The following is a 19,181-nucleotide window of genomic DNA, read 5'->3' as shown; positions in this document are numbered from 1 at the left end:
GTTCATATAGAACTATTAAAGTAATTGCTTTACGTAAATGTTTAGCATATTTCTAAATTCTTACATTAATTGCACTTAAAAGTATATATAAAATACATTTATTATTATATTCCATGCAAATTTTGTAAAATACTTGTGTAACCTTCTTCTTTCGATACAGATATCTATACTTGCTCTCACTATTTCGCTTTTATAGCTAAAATCAAGCAATCCACGTTCCTACGTTATCTACATTAACATTTGACGCGACAATCAAAATTTGACAGTAAAAATTTTCCATTGATGCATTGATAATGGTCGATAAGAGTAATAATAATAATAATAATAATAATATACTTCAAGTATGCTTCGAGGCGCAATAAATGCAAAGATGCATAAATAATAAATGCATAAATTTAGAAACGTCATTTCGCTAATCGCCCAACCGGCAAGATCGTTTAAAAAGCATCAGAGTCATTATTTATTCTTAACCCTGAAGTTTGATTTATTGGCATTTCGATGTGCCTCGTCATTAACACGACGCAAGCCAATAAACCATGTATCAGGTTACACGGAACTTCATCCGTATTGTCAAAGCTCTATTTATATGTCATCCATTTGCCATTTGACGAAGTTTAAACGCGTGTCGATGATGCTGCCTTCTCCCGTTCCGTAATTATTTTATGGTATCAGATATCGTATCGATTATCTCGATAATCCACTATGCGCGTTGATTGTCTGACATTTCGAGTTGTAACTCTTTTTACATGATGGCGTAGTAGAAATAATAACGCTTTGACAAATTCTTTTATGCGTTTTATATACGGCATATGATATAATAGAAAATATTTTAAATGCGTGATTTTTTATTTATTGTTAAAAAATATCACAAAGGAATCCTTCGTGCCGCTTTTTTTTTTTTTTTTTACTTATAAGAATACAATTTTTTTTTTTTTTTTGCTAAGATATGAGCGTTGTTATCAAATATTAATTGTCGCCTAATTGCAACAATTTTCATATCCGTAAGCCATAAATTAAGAAAACTTGTCCCCATTTTTTTCAGACGCAGTGCGATCGATCGCCCTACTCCTTCAGATTCATTCCCTTATATCTCGAGGCAGACAAAGATTTTGCCTTCTGAATCCGTATTATCGACGGATGTACCTAGTTCGTCAAAAGTGCCGTCAAGCCCGGAATATATCCAGGAAGTACGTAAAGACAGCGCATTGTATCTTGAAGAAGTGGAAGAAACGCTGAAGCCGACTTTGAAACCGGCTTACACGGATATCCGAAGACAGAGCAGCGGCTATGTGAGTCCTCGAGGCAGCTTCGACGATAATAGAAGAAGCTCGACAACAAACGGTGACACGCAGCCGCAGGACCTATTGCCAAAGGAGAGACGCGTATCGAGAACGAAAGCCTTGACTAAGAATCTTGCTTATAGGGTAGAAGAGAGCATTGAAGAGCAAGAGCTGATCGCAGATACACCGGAAAAAAAAATGCCAACGACAGAGATACATAGAAAGGTGTCGAGCTCCGGCCTCGACATACCTAGCATCGAGGAGGTGAAGGAGGTCCTCAAGGAAAAGATCCTGCCCCGACAAGAGAGTCCCGAGAGCAACGAGTTAACAGAGGATGTCGGTAAGTGAACCGCATTACTATCGATATGATTTATACCCGTATTCATAGTCCGTCCTTGAGGAATAAGGATTCCTTGTTCCTCGTTCCACGTTTCATAAACTTTCCTTGACCGAACAAGGAATCTTATTGGTTCCCTTATCTCAAGGAAGGTCACGAGCTTCCTTGAGGAGTGGATGCGACCTTTTTAGCAGACGATGCGTAGAATATAACCAAATATAACCTCAAAAAGTTAGTTTCGTTACATTTGTGGTTTTGTGGTTATTTGTTGTCGCGCTCTCAAACTGAAAGTGTATAAAGAAAAAAGGGATAATGGACAATGAATTTTTAAATGATTCTGACGATGGATTTGAAGACGAAAATCCAGAGAATCGGATTCTGTGGCGGATTCCGAAAAGATACATTCGCGATTGAGAAAATCCCGTGGAATTTTTTGAAGATACGAAAAAGTTTTCATATGTATTATATGAAATTAGTTGCAGGCAGCATAAAACGGTGCTGCCTCCAGTCGGTCACTAAAAATCCCTAAAATATTCCTTCTGAAAGGGAGACTCGAGGTCCATCTAAGAAACAAGGTGGCCTTGCAGATTCAAGGAATCCTTCATGGAGGCTTCCTCCGTCCTTAAAATAAGGAACGACTATGAATACGGGTATTAGTGGTCGGATATAACAGCGAAAAATCATATGGATGCGAGTTTATTTATACTTTAAAAAATATATTACAATAAAAAAAAATTATTTCTATAAAAGCTATCTGATATATCAAATTTTATTTATTTATTTTTTTTTTATTTATGAATTCTCTTATTTAATTCAATATGAAAAACAACGTTAGAAAATTTACTTTTTCCAAAAGAGTAATTTTGTCGAAATTAAATAATAAAAAGATCTTTTTCACTATCGTTTATATCTATGTTTAGCCAAATTGCAACTGACATCGCCCAAGGATCTTCCGGGCGAAAGTAGCGGGAGTATGCGGGAGATGGACGAGACAGCTAGAGTCCAACGAGTGATCGACAAAACTATTGGATTGAGTGTTTCTAAGAGTGCTCCGAATACAAATGTGACAACTGTTATTGCCGCGGACAATAATCGAATAGTAGATACGAAAAAATTATCTTTGTCCGGTGAAGCACGATCGAACCAACGATTGCTCGAGGAAACTGTCAATGTAACCGACAAGCCCATTCCTCCTCGCTATCCTTGCAGCACTCCTCAAGGATCACCCAGGATCCGCAACAGAGCACTCAATAGAGAGCACTCCGTTGGAGCCAACACGTGCAACTTTATCGATAACCAACATGACAGTCAACAATTGAATCAATATAAAGTGTTGGATGAAATCGGAAAGGTAAGATTAAAATTTCGTTAAAATTGGCTTGAAATCGAGATAAAATAATTCTATTATCGATTTGCTTCGCGAAATTGTTAAATACTTTTAATCGCTTACAACTTAATAATCATTAATATGTATAAATTTCTTTTATTAAAAAAGAATCGCATTTTTTATATTTGTCCAATAAAGCATCTATTTTACTATTTAACAATAAACAGAATAATTTTTCAATTATCAAAGTTACGAGTGTGCAAATTCCGTGATTGCTAGAAACTTTGCAAAAAAGTAGCTTCGACATATCAAGTAAATATCTTTAATCTATTCTAAGAGGAAAAATATTGTAAATATCTCGCACTGAACAAATTTCATTTCGTGTATATTATGATAGATTCTAAAGCCTTTTCAATTACATCCGCGGTTTTTAACAAGCTACATTCGCCGATAAGAAGATTTACGATCACTTCTTTTTCTTTGAAGAGCGAAATCATTTCGCGGCGCTTACGTATCTAATTAGAGAATAATATAATTTTATCGATATCAAATACGAGTATTTTTTCAATAATCAATAAAAAATAATTAGTAGTATTAAGATAATAAATAGGAGCAATTACGGATTGCTGATAAATTATATTATTCATTGCATCTGGTAAGACTGTTGGCCGCAGGAGCAGAACTATGAATGATAAAAATTGTTAAGATCGTCGTCGTCTTTGCGCTTATTTGCTTATTCATTATAGTTACCGACCTATTTAAGGGATAAACGTTAATTTGCTAAAGTGTTTTAAAAACTATACAACTCTTGTCTAATGAGTTCAGTTCTTTTCTTCAGGGAGACTGTGTATGTGTATATTATGTATACCAGGTATATAAATATGAAACCGGAATTTGCCCATTGATAGCCCTAGCTGTCAATGTAGTTACCGTCATACCGCGTCATTGGCGCCATTTTCTTCTTTTGACATCTGATAAAGATTTTCAACTCACAACAATACAAGTTTCGTACAACAGCATAGTTTTTAATAGCGTTAAACATGTCGAATTTTGTAGCTGGAAACTACGATTTGCGGACAGCATTGATTTTCCGTTACCATTTGAAGAAAACTGGTGCGGAATCGCATCGAATGCTTGTCGAAGCTTACGGTGAGCATGATCTTGGTAAATCACAGTGCTTTGAGTGGTTTAAAAAATTCAAAAGTGGCGATTTTGACGCGAGAAACGAAGAATGTGGAAGACCACCGAAAAAGTTTGAAGACAGCGAATTGCAAACATTGTTGGATGAGGATGACGCTCAAACGCAACAACAACTCGATTTGAATCAAGCTTTGCGTGAAAAACGACCAGAATATCAAAAAAGGCGACGCAAAGTGATTTTGCTTCATGATAATGCACCATCGCGCACAACAAAACCGGTCAAGGAAACGATTGAGGCGTTTAGTTGGGAAATACTTTCGCATGCGGCTTACTCACCAGACTTGGCTCCATCCGATTACTACTTATTTGCATCGATGGGACACGCACTTGCTGAGCAGCGCTTCACTTCTTACGAAAATGTACGAAAATGGCTCGCTGACTGGTTTGCCTCAAAGAAGCGACAGTTTTTTTGGCGTGGCATCGACAAATTGTCAGAGAGATGGGAAAAATGTATAGCTAGCAATGGGCAATACTTGGAATAAAATATTTTTCATCATTTTCATACAATAAACGTGTATTTTCTATACAAAAATTCCGGTTTCATATTTATATACCTGGTATATATATATTCTCTATCTCTAACTGGACTTGTTTTCTGTGTTAGTCTTTCAATTGATTAAATAGATTCAAGTGAGAGATAATTTAAATAAAAACGCTTAATCGTCTCCAAACGTAAATAAAAGTAGACAACTGAAGAAAATTCTGAATAAACTTCATATATAACAATAGAAAGGTTAAAAGTCGTTCGCGCGTTTCAAAAAAATGAGTTTCATTATTCCGTAAATGGTGCTCAAACATTTTTCTCGAATAAAATCGCACGCAGAAGCGCGGTAGAGAATGCGATGCTCGCTTCGACGCTTACGTATTCAACGTAGTGTGATTGGATTCAAAACAGATACAAGAAAGAGAACGTGATAACCACCGCAATAACTTTGCACTTTGCCATAACCAAATGAAAAGCGCGAAGCTTTCAGTTGCACGAGAAATTTACAGCGTACGATCTTGAGGTTCACTCCGAGAATTTCCGAGATCGATTTCCCCGAAGAAAAGAAAGAAATAAATAAAGAGAAACCTACTCTTTTTTTTTTATAAATAAAAAGTCAAACGTCCTCCTTCATGAGATTATGTTCAAGTATCACCGACGTAAAAAGAACGAAAGGGACAAATTCATTAATTTTATTAATTCAATCTCTCTCCTATATCGCATCCATTTACATCGGCAAACTTAAAATTGAGTTCCTCATCGAAATAAAAATAAAGTGAAATTTAATGCCAATTTGACGTTTAATCGGTTCAACTCCGCGACGTTGATATGCTCGATATCCACGAAATCATCATCGTCCCGTATTTATAAACAACGTATTAGACTATTAGAGCCAACCTCTCTCTTTTCCAGCCACGTCATTACACATCGATTCCTTCTGCATAATTATATGGCAATGTTTTCGTCGAGATGAATAAAAAACCCGACTATGCTATGATTACCATATTATTTACATCAAGAGCTATTTCTGCGCGATGAACTAATACATCTCACGGATAAATTAATTAACATTGATGAGTCGACTGACAACAACTTCAGTTAATAATACATAATACGACATGCTTAATAATGTAGCTACGTAACCATCTTACGACCCCCTTAGAACCGAACAACTTTTGTCTGAAACATTTCTTTCTATTTTGCTTTATTTTTTAGATATTTAGGTGTCTCAATATAAATGCCCCACCCTGTATATAAAATAAATTAATCCATTGTTTTGTATGATAATTGTATAAATCTATTAATAATTAATCTATAATTAATAATGAAATGCCACGAAACATTCTAATAATAAATGATCATTTTTTCGAAGTTATTCATGATAAATATCAAGTTGTTTAAAATCAACCTCGTAAAGCCATATTCAGTATATGAGATTATGATACATATATGTATATATACTAGAAATATTTCATTAAATCTTGCTCTTGTTCTTTATATTTATCACAAAATAAACGTCCGCCATAATCCGCCAACCGGATGCGCTCAAAGATGATTATACCGTGAACTGTAAAATTATTCCATTCTTGATAGCATCACCAGTGACCTTCATCTTATACTACACATCTTATAATACAAACGGATACGATGCAAATTATGATAACGGCGTAGCTGAACCGTAGAAAGGGTTGAAAGATTAAAGTAAAAGGATGCGGAAAGAGAGTCACGAGATTATTCGATAAAGCACGATTTTTCACATGATATACGTCGCGTTTCTCTTAAAAGGTATCAATGTCTTTTAGTATCCATGTCACGATTGTTTCGTATGGATTTTTGTCGATATAAAAAATATATATATATATATGTACAGGGTGTCCCATTTTAATCTCCTCAGGCAAATATCTCAAAAACCAAGCCCGGAAGAGAAAAATGTTTCAGACAAAAGTTGTTTGGTTTCGAGGGGGCCATAAGATGGTACCATTGGTTTGACCTTGGAAAATCATTTGAAGGTCATGTGAAGGTCAACTTTAAAATCTTAAATAGAAACCCCCACTTTTTATTTAGTATTCTTGTAGCTGACATCGAGAGCTTTCCAAAACACTATAATAAAGTATTTTTTCATCAAGTATTTTTTAAGTTATTTTATATTTTAATCTGACATATTTTGATATAAAAAATAAAATATTTCGTAAAATATTCAGTTTTCGATAATCTTACCGTAATACTTTTATGTACAGAATAATGAGTCAAATTAATTAGTGCCAAAAAAAAACAAATAATTGTTTAAAAAAATACATTGTAAATAATTTTCTTAAAAACAATTTTTTTTTTTATACTAATTGATTTGTCTCATTATTCTGTACATAGAAGTATTACGGTAAGATTATCAAAAACTAAATATTTTACGAGATATTTAATTTTTTATATCACAATATGTCAGATTAAAATATAAAATTACTCAAAAAGTACTTAGCAAAAAAATACTTTATTATAGTGTTTTGGAAAGCTCTCGATGTCAGCTACAAGAATACTAAATAAAAAATGGGGGTTTCTATTTAAGATTTTAAAGTTGACCTTCACATGATCTTCAAATGATTTTCCAAGGTCAAATCATTGTCACCATCTTATGGCCCCCTTGAAGCCACACAACTTTTGTCTGAAACATTTTTCTCATCCGGGCTTAATTTTTGAGATATTTGCCTGAGGAGATTAAAATGGGACACACTATATATATAAAATATTTCTAAAATATTTGTATACATTATATCAATATTTAACTGTTCAATTATTATAAAACTCTCGCTGTATACTGGAAAGTAAAAATAAAAGTGAAAAGAGCGAGAAAGAGAAAAAGAGAATAAGAATGAGAGAAAAAGCTAACCCATTAACGTTAAGATATAATATGACTTTTTCAACTAATCTCGATATTGTTATCATAATTGAAATAACTTTAATTCACTCTCTCTCTAAAAGTAATTGATTACTTTTTTAAAATAAAATTAATAAAACAATTTAATAATAATTGAATTACATAAATAATTAATAATTGATAATTCAATAATAACTAATATTTTCGATTTAATATTTAATTAAAATTTTAAATTAATTTTTGCTATTCTAAGAATAATTCTAAATAATATGATAATATCTTTGGTAAAAACAAAATTTAAAAATAATTTTTTTATCGAGGGAAACTTGCACAATTTTTATTTTAATCAAAATTAAATAACGAATTGATATTTATGCAAATATATTATTTGTAACGTGTGTGAATAAAATTATCCTTCCCCTGTATGGTAAATGACAAGTGTCTCAAAAATATATAATATGCATTTATCCGGCAAGAATCGCGAAATAATTAAAGGCTAAATTAAAAATAATAGTAATCGAGAATTCCATGCAGATAAACATCTACAAAAAGATCAGGCGTCGTTTGAGAACAGAAGAATATGCTGATTATATGCTCTCGCGTATTTATTTATACATCATTTCGCGCTTGCATTTTAGGGCTCTTTTGGTGTCGTGAAGAAGATCTACAATGAGGAGGACGGAGTGCATTACGCCATGAAAATAGTTAGCAAGAGGAAATTGATGAAGAAAACTGGGATATTTGGCAAAATACCACCCCGCAGGGCGGGCGCAGATCCCTTGGCGAAAGTTTACAAGGAGATTGCCATCTTGAAAAAACTCGATCACCCTAATGTCGTGAAGCTGGTCGAAGTACTCGACCATCCTGACAAGGACAATCTCTACTTGGTCTTCGAATTAGTCCACAGGGGCGAAATCCTCCTTATACCCACTGAAAATCCTCTGACAGAGGGAACAGCCAGGCGTTACTTTCGCGACGTCGTCATGGGAGTCGAATATTGTGAGTCATTATATTATTTATAATTTATGTCAATGAATTCTATACATTTCAATCAGATTTCTACAGATCAATCTTCGTCCTAAAGAGAGAGAGAGAGAGTATCGTTATTTAGAAAATTTTAAATTATTGATCAAATTTATTCATCAAATTATTAATCATAAAAATTGTGTTTTATATTTAAACTTAATATACACATATTGTACATCCACTATACATTTAAAAAAAATCTTTTCTAGTAATCGCATTACAAGAAATTAAGTAATCGAGATTTAAGATTTATTTAACTCTATAATAAAATCAGAAACTAAGTTTTTTTTTAATTCTATATTCATTCCAAAATATATTCTTAAAATCGAGATTCAAAGATTTTTAAGCTCTTTAATTGGATCATGTGCCATAGAATATGATTATATTTAGCATGCGCAATGCATTATGTTTATCACTTACGTGTTAAATGATAGTATGCAAATCGACAGACGGATTTATGTAATATATTTGGCGCCTGTTACGGATCACGGCGCTTATCGCGGATCAATGACGGAAGAGGCGTCACATGCATTACGTAAACTCAAAAACAATGTCAGTGTATTTTACACGATGTGGTTTGTTTGCAACGTATTATCCAATCATCGTACAATTGGAACGTAAAATTGGCAGCTCGCATTTTCTTTCTTTTTATATTTAATGAGAAGAGTTTTTTGCATTTAAAATGTGTAATAGTATGTGTATGTTACACTTAATATTTAGGACAATTTTAATTTGAAGATAATTTAGATTTTACAAATAATAATAATCTCTGGGATAAAGATTGATTTTTGTAGAAACCTAATTGAAATTGTAAAAAATATCAAGAACTTCAGAAATTATATCGAAATTTTGAAAAAAATACAATATTAACTTTATAGATAGATGTATAAAGCTATTTAGATAATAATCAACTTTACATTTGTAATATCTCATCTTGCCAAAAAATAAATAACTGAAATATATTAAACAGTTAAATAATCATTTTTTAACTTCAACAATATCAAGATATGTGTAAAATACAAAAAATTTGTGATTATTTTCTCTAAAATATTCCTATTTCTTATAATTAAAATCCCAATCAAAATTATAGCATACGATGATTAAAAAAGGTATTATGTAATATTTATTATTATATGTGCGCAGTGCATTACCAGAAGATAGTTCACCGTGACATAAAGCCAAGTAATCTACTGGTTGACAGAGACGACAGAATTAAAATTGCTGATTTAGGAGTCAGCACGGAATTAAGAGAACCTGGAGAATTATTATCGGGAAAAGCTGGCACACCGGCCTTCACGGCGCCAGAAATATCCGTTGCTAACGCACAATACTCAGGACCAGTAAGTATACTCGCATAAAATATTATCATTTTCATAACAAATATATAATCAATGTTTAGTATCTAGAATCATGAAACAAATCTATTCTCTTCGATAAATAAATATATTTAATAATATACGCATAATAGATGCGTATATATTTATGGACGAACTATTAGATCTATAAATTTCTGCGTTCGCAAGTCACATATGTTCAGATATATCATAATAATTATATCATAATAATTTAAAAATTATCTAAATTATCTAAATTGTAAATACATACTGGATGGCCCATTTTAATCCATCCAGTCGAATATCTCAAAAACCAAGCCCGGAAGAGAATAATGTTTCAGACAAAAGTTGTTTGGTTTCGAAGGGGCCATAAGATGGTACCATTGGTTTGATCTTGGAAAATCATTTGGAGGATCATGTGGAGGTCAACTTTAAAATCTTAAATGGAAATCCCCATTTTTTATTTAGTATTCTTGTAGCTGACATCGAGAGCTTTCCAAAACACTATAATAAAATATTTGTTCATTAAGTACTTTTTGAGTTATTTTATATTTTAATCTGACAGATTTTGATATAAAAAATAAAATATTTCGTAAAATATTCAGTTTTCGATCATTTTACCGTAATACTTCTATGTACAGAATAATAAGACAAATTAATTAGTGCCAAAAAAAACAAATAATTGTTTAAAAAAATACATTGTAAATAATTTTCTTAAAAACAATTTTTTTTTTATACTAATTGATTTGTCTCATTATTCTGTACATAGAAGTATTACGGTAAGATTATTAAAAACTAAATATTTTACGAGATATTTAATTTTTTATATCAAAATATGTCAGATCAAAATATAAAATAACTCAAAAAGTACTTAATGAAAAAATACTTTATTATAGTGTTTCGGAAAGCTCTCGATGTCAGCTACAAGAATACTAAATAAAAAATGAGGGTTTCCATTTAAGATTTTAAAGTTGACCTTCACATGACCTTCAAATGATTTTCCAAGGTCAAATCATTGTCACCATCTTATTGCCCCCTTGAAGCCACGCAACTTTTGTCTGAAACATTTTTCTCTTCCGGGCTTGGTTTTTGAGATGGATTCGACTGGATGGATTAAAATGGGCCACCCAGTATACAAAAGAAAGTTCTATTATCTGCAATATTTTTATAATAATATTATTTTTTAAATTTATTACACAAATTTTTCATTATATTGCGCAACCCATCTTTCTTCTTGTCTCTATATCACGTCTCTTAGGATAACTTTAATACTTAAATCCCAGATAATTTAATTGGCAACTAATCGACCAAATAATCTATATGATCTATATTTCGTTAATAACATTTTAAATTGATATTATTATTAATATGAAAAAAAAAAAATATTACTTTTTTCTCATTTAATACAGAAAGATAAATTAAATTAGAGAATAATAAAGAATCTAGAATAATATAGATAATATAGAAATTTTGATGGTAAGATATTATATCTCAGTTAAATTAATACTTGCTAATTAAGTTAATTGAAGTTTGATTCAAAATAATACTTAGAGTAATTCTAGAAAAATAAAATTTTTTTGAGCGTTCAATCACGTGTTATTTTTTGTTCGTGATACGCGATATACTCGCAATATGCGTTCGTAATATGCATCACAGTGACATAGGAACAACCACATAACAACAGCTAACAAGTAACACGTATTCGGTGATTGATCTCGCTCTGCGGGATTAAAAGTCGATAAATCGAACGACTATTACACGTCACTTCCATCCGCAAGCAATGACCTCTCGAATCGCAGAGCTGACACGTGCCGATTAACCTACATGCATCACACGAGAGTCTCTCGATTCTCGATCAAGGACCTCTCTCATAGTGTACGTTCGTGATTATAGTAGAAAAGACTTTTCGGCCTCCTTCTCAGTTGATCGACCGATTAAACGCACTTTAATTGAAACCGTTAAAGACGTACGCGTCGCATCGTTCGTTCCAAATAGTCTGCAAATGAGTCAAATGCAATAGTCGAGTGTACGGTATGATGAATCGACAAAGAAGCGCGCAATGTAATTGATGCAGTAACAAGATAATTTGTAGCATGTCGCAACTGTGTTGAATTCGCGTTAAACATTGTATATACTGGGTGGCTCATTTTAATCCATCCAGTTGAATATCTCAAAAACCAAGCCCGGAAGAGAAAAATGTTTCAAACAAAAGTTGTGTGGCTTCAAGGGGGCCATAAGATGGTGACAATGATTTGACCTTGGAAAATCATTTGAAGGTCATGTGAAGGTCAACTTTAAAATCTTAAATAGAAACCCCATTTTTTATTTAGTATTCTTGTAGCTGACATCGAGAGCTTTTCAAAACACTATGATAAAGTATTTTTTTTATTAAGTACTTTTTAAGTTATTTTATATTTTAATCTGACATAGTTTGATATAAAAAATAAAATATTTCGTAAAATATTCAGTTCTCGATAATCTTACCGTAATACTTTTATGTACAGAATAACGAGACAAATCAATTAGTATAAAAAAATAATTGTTTTTAAGAAAACTATTTACGATATATTTTTTAAAATAATTATTTGTTTTTTTTTTACACTTTTTGTTCAAAACGTTTTTCTCTAAAATGCTTAGTTTTTGAAAGAAAAGGGGTGTACGGATGGTCTAGGACACCCTGTATAATCAGCTAATATGATCAAGATTTCAATTTTTATTTTTTTTTTTACTTTTATTTTCTAATATCTCTGTTTTCTGTTCATATCTCTGATTTTTAATTCTTTTTCGTATTTCTCTCAATTATAATAAATTATAATTTGTTTACGAGCGTTCCACGTTCACGCGCGTCGAACAATAATATAACACCCACAATCGAAATACATGATTGTGGATGAAAAAGTTAGCGTATCGAGACTTCGTCAGAGGAAAAACAAACTATGTGAATCTGGAGCCCGATTTTACAAAAGTTAAAAGTTAATAACATAGTTCGTTTGTATTTCGTTTGTATCTGTTTGTACCGCATTTTATTTCGTTTGTATTTCAAATGGTAAATAAATACAAAGTGATTAAATAATGGTAAAGTCGGGCTCCAGATTAATTTTGAAAAATTGAAAAATGCTGTACTTCCCGAACCGGTTGAGGTACAAACGAAATGAAACGTGATACAAACGGGTAGAAACGATTCTCTATTGAATGACGTTAATGAAATTAAAATACCTTAAAGTTGAGCGCTGGCCATTTTTTAATCACTTTGTATTTGTTTACGCTTTGAAATAAAAATAAAATAAAATGCAATACAAACAGATACAAACTGTACATAAAAGTATTACGGTAAGATTATCGAAAACTAAATATTTTACAAGATATTTGAATTTTTTATATCAAAATATGTCAGATTCAAATATAAAATAACTCGAAAAGTACTTAATGAAGAAATACTTTATTATAGTGTTTTGGAAAGTTCTCGAGGTAAGCTATAAGGATATGCAATAAAAAATAGGGGTTTCCATTTAAGAAATTAAAGATGTCCTTGATTTGATCTTAACGATGCCATCCATGGTCAAGCCAATGACACCATCTTATGTTCCCCTCAAGACCATACAATTTTTGTTGAAAACGTTTTTCTCTAAAATACTTAGTTTTTGAAAGAAAAGGGGTGTACGGGTCTAGGACACCCTGTATGTCTCTCAAGATTACTTGACCGAGACTGTTACATTATCGCCTGACCTTATCAACGCACCATGACCGATCGCTTGAATTTCCGCCGTATCATTATCGAGGAAAGGCGATATCTATAATAAGCGGTTCACGACCCGCGGATCTACACGCTCGATTAAGCTTAATCCAACAGGCCACAAAGTGCCGTTGTAAAATAAATGACCACTAGTCTAATATCTAATCTAATGAATAGAAGCGGGAAATCGCGATTTTACAGCAATCCCGGTTAAATCGTTCATAATCCCTAAATAAAAACACAAAAAGTCGTTTGAAAGATTCCCAAGGATTGAATTCGATCTCAATATGAGAAAAATAAAGAAAGATCATAATAAAATCGGAGTGTATTATATAACATAAAATTAAAAGTTTTCTTGAGCATCGATGAACTCTCGGAATAGAAATATTTTCTCTTTTATATTTACGGACAGACGGATAATATATTTTATTGTTGATGGAAAATATCAATTAACTTTATACCGCAGACAACATACTCAATTGAATCTGAACATTTATTGAAATGTTAACTTCATCGAATTCTGCAATCCTTGCATTTCAGTGAACAATTTCTGACTTTTCTTTCTTTCTTTTTTTTTTATTCCGATTTATTAAAGAGATTCTCGGAAGTAGCAGTGACAGAACGCCAATTCTTTCGAAAGTTTAACAATAATCAATAAAAATCTTTTCTTTTTTGACAAAAGAATATTCAATTAAATATTATTGAGAATAATATTTTCATATAAATTGTTATTGCAATACTTTTATTTTTATTTCACATTCTCTCTCTCTCTCTCTCTCTCTCTCATATACTTATATATAAATCACACACACACAACTTTATAATATATATTTCGCGTATATATAATTCAATATATTTTTTACCTTTATCCATTCAAATATTAAACTAATAAATTTGACGCTTGCAATGTTTTTCCGCAGATAGTACCTGTTTTTTTTTTTTTTAAATTACCAAGATTTAACATTTTTTTCACGAATATAAATATTTTTTATTTTTTATTCCTTCGGTATTATCATAGTTTCTCCATAATAATTTTGAGCAATGTGTAGGTAAGTTTGCTTCTTCAGTCGTCATTTTTTTTTTACGCACGCATTTACAGATATCATTTTTGAATTTTTCTCTTTCACTTGACAGGGAAATATTCTCGATTCCCTTTTATTAAGAATCTATTTTCACGACAAAAATAATCTCTCTTTTCGCGCTGTGGATATTTTAATCCTGAATTTATTCCAATATGCTTCAATGTCAAATATTTAATTTTCATTATAATTTAAATAAATTTTTAAATTTACTTTTAATTTAATTTGTATCTATTTTCAAAAATTACATTCGATGAATTGCATTGAATCTATCGTGAATAAATCAATTAAATGAAAGAATAAATTAATTTCATGAAAGAAATGGAAAAGCATAAGAATTAATGAAACAGGTGATGAGAGAGAGAGAGAGAGAGAGAGAGAGAGAGAGAGAGAGAGAGAGAGAGAGAGAGAGAGAGCGAGACAAAGCAATCTATAATAAAAATTAAATGAAAAAACTTATAAAAATTTAATAACGCGAAGCAAGATTCAGCGATATAAATAAATAAATAAATATTATTATTTAATTAATCTCCAATATGTATGCAAATTTTATCTCAACAAAATCTTGTATATGATATAAATGTGAGATAAAGTTTGGAATTTTTCATGTTTGTTTAGAAATCGTAAGATCTTGGGACAATGCAAAAATATACTTTATTTATTTATTCTAACGAAAAAATAATCTAAATTGTAAAAGTGCAAAGTGAAGAGTTGCATAGAAAAGTAATATCCACGAGTCTCAACACGCATTCACTTATCGTGCATATTGCATTTTAACGTTATTGAAATTCCCTCACAAATCTAACTAATTTAGCGGTTAGCAAGTTGTTTAATTAAGGGATATAAACGTGTGTAAGCAATTCACTACAAATTCCGAGCCGTCTCGGAAATAGTTCCACATGTATGTTTTGCCTCAACCTTCATATTTCTTGAAAAATCAGAGCTACCATAGAAAAACATTTGGATTATTACAAAGAATAATAATATAACATACAATTTAAATGAGACAAATTGGAAGGAATTAATTATTTAAAGATCTGATTTGCGTATTATTTATGCATCGTCTACGCCTATTTCTATAATCGACTAAGAATATTTTTTAAATGTCACAGAATATAAAGTTCATGGACGTGTTTATCTCTGAGGCTGGATTCCCATAAGCTTTTTATAGATAAGAAACATTTTCTTTGTGGATTTAATAAACATAGAAGCTTGACATTTACAGATTGTTTTACGGATGATATAATGTGCACAAAGATAGATTTTTGTAAAATAGAACAGTTAGTAATCTTTTATTTAAAGAGAGAAATTCGACTGGAATACAGAAAATTGTAAAAGAAAAATCAATTATTTTTTTATATACACGGTGTCCCATTTTAATTTCCTCAGGCAAATATCTCAAAAACCAAGCCCGGAAGAGAAAAATGTTTCAGACAAAGGTTGTTTGGTTTCGAGGGGGCCATAAGATGGTGACAATGATTTGACCTTGGAAAATCATTTGAAGGTCATGTAAACGTCAACTTTAAAATCTTAATAGGAAACCCCCATTTTTTATTTAGTATTCTTGTAGCTGACATCGAGAATTTTCCAAAATACTATAATAAAGTATCTTTTCATTAAGTACTTTTTGAGTTATTTTATATTTTAATCTGACATCTTTTGATATAAAAAATTAAATATCTCATAAAGTATTTAGTTTTTGATAATCTTACCGTAATACTTCTATGTACAGAATAATGAGACAAATCAATTAGTATTAAAAAAAAATTGTTTTTAAAAAAATTATTTACAATGTATTTTTTTAAACAATTATTTGTTTTTTTTTTGGCACTAATTAATTTGTCTTATTATTCTGTACATAGAAGTATTGCGGTAAAATGATCGAAAACTGAATATTTTACGAAATATTTTATTTTTTATATCAAAAAATGTCAGATTAAAATATAAAATAACTCAAAAAGTACTTAATGAAAAAATACTTTATTATAGTGTCTTGGAAAGCTCTTGATGTCAGCTACAAAAATACTAAATAAAAAATGGGGGTTTCCATTTAAGATTTTAAAGTTGACCTTCACATGACCTACAAATGATTTTCCAAGGTCAAACCAATGGTACCATCTCATGGCCCCCTCGAAACCAAACAACTTTTGTCTGAAACATTTTTCTCTTCCGGGCTTGGTTTTTGAGATATTTGCCTGAGGAGATTAAAATGGGACACCCTGTATATAAAAAATAGAAAATATAAGAAAAATCAATTATTTTTTATATATCGAAAATTGACACACGGGTGGAAAGAAATTCAAAATATTGTATATCGTTTAAAAGAAAAACATATTTTTCACATATTTGTAATATTGTAAAAATAATCCTTACGTATCAAATTTTTTAAAAATAAATTTTAACTAATAGAGAATTTTACAGTTTACGCTGAGTCCTTCCCATCCTAAAATAAAGAAAAAAAAAAAGCGAAAAAGCCAGCGCGATGTTTGCGCCGTCATTGGCAATGTTTTTCTTGCAGATGCTATTTAATTAATCGTTCCCTTAATTACGCGCCGACATCTCATCATTGCGGAACTCGCAAAACTTTCGCCGCCGAGGTTTCCCGTAATATCCGCGTAACTTCCGCGAATGAAGCATTCTAACTATACTGCGTCAGAATACACATTGTATTCCATATTCTGTTCCGTTGTAATCGCAGTGCAATGTGCATTGAGTTGCAATTTAATTAACGGTTCCCAAATATCATTAAACACTAGTGGCATATTTCGAGAGTGCTTCTCACTTAAATATTTGCTGATGGGATTCAATATTAAATTACCAAAAATGTTGTAAAAATTTTCTGTAGATTATTCTTTTTTTTTTTTTTTTTTTTTTTTTAATAGAAAGAAAATCTATAATTTAAATATATGTATAATATTTAATTAAAATAAATTTATTAATTAATAAATAAAATATTGAGAAAGCACATATTTAGAAATAATTGAATTTTTAAATTACTGATACTTGATTAATTGTATCAAAAATTCTCGTGAGATGTAACGACGATAATTTTTTTTTTTTTTTTTTTTTTTTTTTTTGTAAATATTGTCTTTTACATATAAATTTTTTAAATGATTTTAAAAACTGTCTAAATTTTCGATTTCCTTTATGACAATTCCACAGAATATGATGAAAATTTTAGAACTGCGCAACGAAAGAGGAAAATGTTCTTACTTTCTTACATCGCACGAGAAAATTCCGTTATGCAAAATTCAACAAATAATTCGATAGAATATTATATATTTATTGTCGTCGCCATACGCATATAAAGAGAAAGAGAGGACAAGCTGTAATTACTTTCTATCCTTTATTAATGTATAGGAAACAAATAAAATATATTAACACGCAATTCTCTCTCTCTCTCTCTCTCTCTTTCTTGAGACAAATATATATAGCCAATACATAGTAGCAGCTTTATATATGCATGGACACGTACAAAACACATACATGTGATAACCTGACCTGTCTCAATCAATCCACCGGCCCTTCGATATTTCTCGATGTTTCTCGATGCTCCTCGATGCTCCTCGACACGTGAAACACTCGCGAAGTTCGTCGAATGAACGTCGAGAATGGGAATCCTTCGGACGCCGGTTCGACGGATTCGCCGGATACGCGCAACAATGGACGCCGATATCGATAACCGAGAAACACTTTTTCATCATAATCCCGTGAATCCAGTTAATACACCAAGATTCGCACGATCGCTCGTCACTAGATCGCCCGGCACAAAATTCGCTCGGGAGCACGACGCGAACGTGACTCGTTCGCGCACCGACTACGCGTCAAGTGAAGTAAACAGCGCTTACGTGCGCGCCTAAATTCTGTCACGTCATGACGTCACGTTCAAGATCGCGCGAAAATTCTTTACAGAGAGAGAGAGAGAGAGAGAGAGAAAGAGAGAGTGAGAGAGGGAGGGGGGCAGACAGACAGACAGACAGAAGGAGAAAGAGAGCGTGATACAAATAACAAAAGTATTAATATCACGATTATTGTAATAGAACAATCTGTAATAAGAGAAATCTAAGCGCGTGGTAGCTTTTAATCATTTTTTTTTTTTTTTTTTTTTTGGTAAACCTTCGGAAAATCCATCTATATGAAATAATGGGTAAGAATACCCAAATTCTTATGTATTTTTGCCTCCTGAACACGAATATGAAACTTAAAAATGGCGCTCGGACTCGCAAATCGAAGAGAAACGCAAAACTTAAATCAAACGCGAAAATTTAATCCATATTTTATAACGCGAAGCGAAGTCCATCCTACAATTATTAATATGTGGATGGGAAAGTGTAATGCGTGGACACAGTGGATTCCGCCACCCTCCTACGGGGGGTGGGGAGCTCCACTTCCGGAAGATATAACCTAACCCAAGGGGTTAGGTTAACCCTATATCTCAGGGGTGAATTATTACTAATAAAAATGCATCCCTCGGACATGGGTTGAATTTTCGCGTTTGGTTGGATTTTTGCG

General features: G+C 31.7%; 1 protein-coding gene and 1 long non-coding RNA gene across 2 annotated transcripts in view; one reads left to right on the top strand and one right to left on the bottom strand.

Moving 5' to 3' along the window:
* Positions 1-18,598, bottom strand: part of LOC138940309 (uncharacterized) — a 160,154-nt gene extending 141,556 nt beyond the window's left edge. Inside the window, exon 1 of the long non-coding RNA XR_011447976.1 lies at positions 18,171-18,598. This is a non-coding gene — a long non-coding RNA (uncharacterized lncRNA). The remainder of the gene's footprint in view (positions 1-18,170) is intronic.
* LOC138940307 (calcium/calmodulin-dependent protein kinase kinase 2) overlaps positions 1-19,181 on the top strand; it is an 89,930-nt gene that overhangs the window by 56,253 nt on the left and 14,496 nt on the right. The window contains exons 4-7 of the mRNA XM_070309087.1: positions 1,043-1,620; positions 2,538-2,968; positions 8,136-8,496; positions 9,667-9,863. Of these exons, the coding sequence (XP_070165188.1) occupies positions 1,043-1,620; positions 2,538-2,968; positions 8,136-8,496; positions 9,667-9,863 (1,567 nt within the window). The remainder of the gene's footprint in view (positions 1-1,042; positions 1,621-2,537; positions 2,969-8,135; positions 8,497-9,666; positions 9,864-19,181) is intronic.

The sequence above is a fragment of the Polyergus mexicanus genome, unplaced genomic scaffold (genome assembly GCF_030449975.1).
Source record: "Polyergus mexicanus isolate NDT 795.1 unplaced genomic scaffold, iyPolMexi1.0 SCAF_16, whole genome shotgun sequence".
Lineage (NCBI taxonomy): Eukaryota > Metazoa > Arthropoda > Insecta > Hymenoptera > Formicidae > Polyergus > Polyergus mexicanus.
This window is presented reverse-complemented; position numbering and strand designations above follow the sequence as displayed.